The sequence below is a fragment of the Arachis ipaensis genome, chromosome B08 (genome assembly GCF_000816755.2).
Source record: "Arachis ipaensis cultivar K30076 chromosome B08, Araip1.1, whole genome shotgun sequence".
Classification (NCBI taxonomy): Eukaryota; Viridiplantae; Streptophyta; class Magnoliopsida; order Fabales; family Fabaceae; genus Arachis; species Arachis ipaensis.
This window is the reverse complement of record NC_029792.2, coordinates 120,335,760-120,338,364: the sequence shown is the minus strand read 5'-3', so window position 1 is coordinate 120,338,364 and position 2,605 is coordinate 120,335,760. Positions and strand designations below refer to the sequence as shown.

At 36.7% G+C, this 2,605-nt stretch overlaps 1 protein-coding gene across 1 annotated transcript in view; it reads left to right on the top strand.

The window, feature by feature from the left end:
- The window catches only part of LOC107611981 (ethylene-insensitive protein 2), a 7,599-nt gene continuing 5,423 nt past the window's right edge, over positions 430 to 2,605 (top strand). The window contains exons 1-4 of the mRNA XM_021109892.1: positions 430 to 1,555; positions 1,989 to 2,075; positions 2,170 to 2,280; positions 2,352 to 2,564. Coding sequence (XP_020965551.1) covers positions 1,307 to 1,555; positions 1,989 to 2,075; positions 2,170 to 2,280; positions 2,352 to 2,564 — 660 coding nt within the window. The 5' untranslated portion in view covers positions 430 to 1,306. The remainder of the gene's footprint in view (positions 1,556 to 1,988; positions 2,076 to 2,169; positions 2,281 to 2,351; positions 2,565 to 2,605) is intronic.

The following is a 2,605-nucleotide window of genomic DNA, read 5'->3' as shown; positions in this document are numbered from 1 at the left end:
AAAATTACTATAATTTGTACAATTACAATAATATATTAATATATATAATAATCACAATCACAATTATGCGATGGCGATGGTCTCGTGGGAGTGAGTGAGATCTACTTCGTAGGAGTAAATAGATACAGATAGAAAGAAGAGAGCGCTTGAAATTGAGACAAGAGAAAAAAAGAGAAGAAGAAGCTGAAGAAGAGGGTATAGATTTTCCTCTCTTCAGAACCCTAACTAACTAGTTAACTATATACGAACCCTTGAAATTTGTGCAACTGTTTTCTTCTATCACCTGCTTCATCAGATCCAAGTCTACGTTCCCCTTTTCGTTCTTATCTTTTTCAAAAACTTGAGCTGCTTTTGAGCTTTTTCCACTGTAGGGTTTTGTTTTTATCCCCTTTCTCTTTCTTCATTTATTCATTTTAGATTTTTTGGAGCTGATAACTCTCTGATTCTCTGCTGTTATATTTTGTTGGTTTTAATTGTTCTTACTCTGCTTCGATGCTGCAAGATTTTTTGCTATGATTCTGACGTGCTTATTTGGGGGGCTAATTCTTCATATAGATTTCGTTGCATCCTTCTCTTTTCTTTTTTTTTTCTTCCTTTTTTCTTTTTAAATTTGTTGACACTTTGTTGGGGGGTCAAAACGCATTAGTGTCACTTTGTGCTTTGCATTCCTGGAACCTTTAATGTAATAAAATCGTGACGAGGATGCTTTCTTCGTTGCTGGGTTTATTCCTCTGTTTTGCACCTATTCTTTATTTTTTATTTCATTTTTTAATTACGGTAATAATGCTGTTTTTGAATCAATTTGATGCAGGATTCAAGCAGATTGAAGAGGAAGTGATTGAATTTATCTGTGGGTCTTTTCTTTGTCAGCTTTGTTGCGAACTGGATTCACTTTTGGTCATGATGAGTTCATGAATGAAATATTTATTTGGGGGTGTTGTAAAATATTTTTGTGATTGTATATCAGGGTTGACTTGATCTGGAACACTAACTAAATATGTATTGGATGATGATTAGCTTTTGTCTAAATAATTTAGGCCAACGGCAGGGATATAAGGATTATCCACTTTGGTGAATTGTTTGCAAATCAATGTATCAGCTGGCTGGTTGTAGTTTATATGTGAAGCTGCTACCGCATTGATCGTTATCATGTAGGCGATGACGTCTTTCCATATGAATATAGTTAAGTTGCAGTTATATGATTATCATTGGTGCAGTGAGTGTTTTCGCTACTTGATAGCATTCCTCTGAGTATTGCCTTTTTTGCGGTTGCCTTATTGTTGGTGTTACGATATCAGAGAGTAAAATGGAAGCAGGGAGATTGAATGCTAACCAGCAGCATGGCTTCCTTCATCGGTCGCTTCCTGCTGTTATACCTGTGCTTTTGATTTCAATAGGATATGTTGACCCTGGAAAGTGGGTGGCAACTGTTGAAGGTGGTGCACGTTTTGGGTTTGATCTGATGGCTTTTATGCTAATTTTCAATCTTGCTGCTATCTTCTGTCAGTATATATCTGCAAGGATTGGTCTAGTCACTGGAAGAGATCTTGCTCAGGTTTCCTTTCATCCTCTTTGGGGTTTTTAAAAACTATTCTAATTCTTTGATGTTGTTCAGCTTTTATTTTGGAAGTTTCTGCAGCTGCACTGCTTTATAGCCTGAAATTAACTTTTTTCTGAACGACTTATTTGTTTAATTTTATGCTTATTAGTGCAACACCATGCTGGTTAACACCTGTAAAAAGTATAGCTAAATGTTTGGAAATTTTAACTTTGAAGGCTGTCATTATATGTCACTTTCAAGAGGAATTGAACCTAAACATAAGACTTGTTTCCTCCACGAGCTCCTTTTTTTTCAATACATTCTCTAAGACAAGCCTAATATGAGCAAGGTCATGCATGCATGCTTACTTGGGCAAGTTCATATTAAACATCATGTGGACACTTAGGGTACGTTCCATGTAGAGTAACTTTACTTTCTTTCTCAAAAGATTTGCAGCGACGAGTATGATACAGGGACATGCATGCTTCTTGGGGTTCAAGCAGAGCTTTCAGTGATTATGCTAGACCTTAACATGGTAATATTCTTACCCAAGATTAACCTTTTACATAACGGTTGGTTCAGCAAAGAAGTTCATTGACCTGAAACTATTATTTTACCTGTTTTGCAAGATCTTGGGAATGGCACAAGGATTAAATCTTATTTTTGGGTGGGATTTGTTTACTTGTGTTTTTCTTGCTGCCACTGGCGCTGTGTTTCATCTACTTCTTGCTGTCCTCCTTGTAAGTATTATTCCTTGTGTCCTTACCAACCTTTGTTAATCAATTGTATTTACTAGTTTCTCTTTGCCTAGGACATTGAGAAGGCCAAGATCCTAGGCCAATATATAGCAGGCTTTGTCTTAGTTCTTGTTGTACTTGGGTTACTTATTAACCGACCAGAAAATCCATTATCTGTGAATGGAATACAAATAAAGCTGAGCGGGGAGAGCGCCTTTGTGCTAATGAGTCTTCTGGGAGCAACTCTTGTGCCTCACAACTTTTACCTTCATTCCTCAATTGTACAGGTATGTTTCCCTCTCATTCTACCATACCCGTGGAGATATTT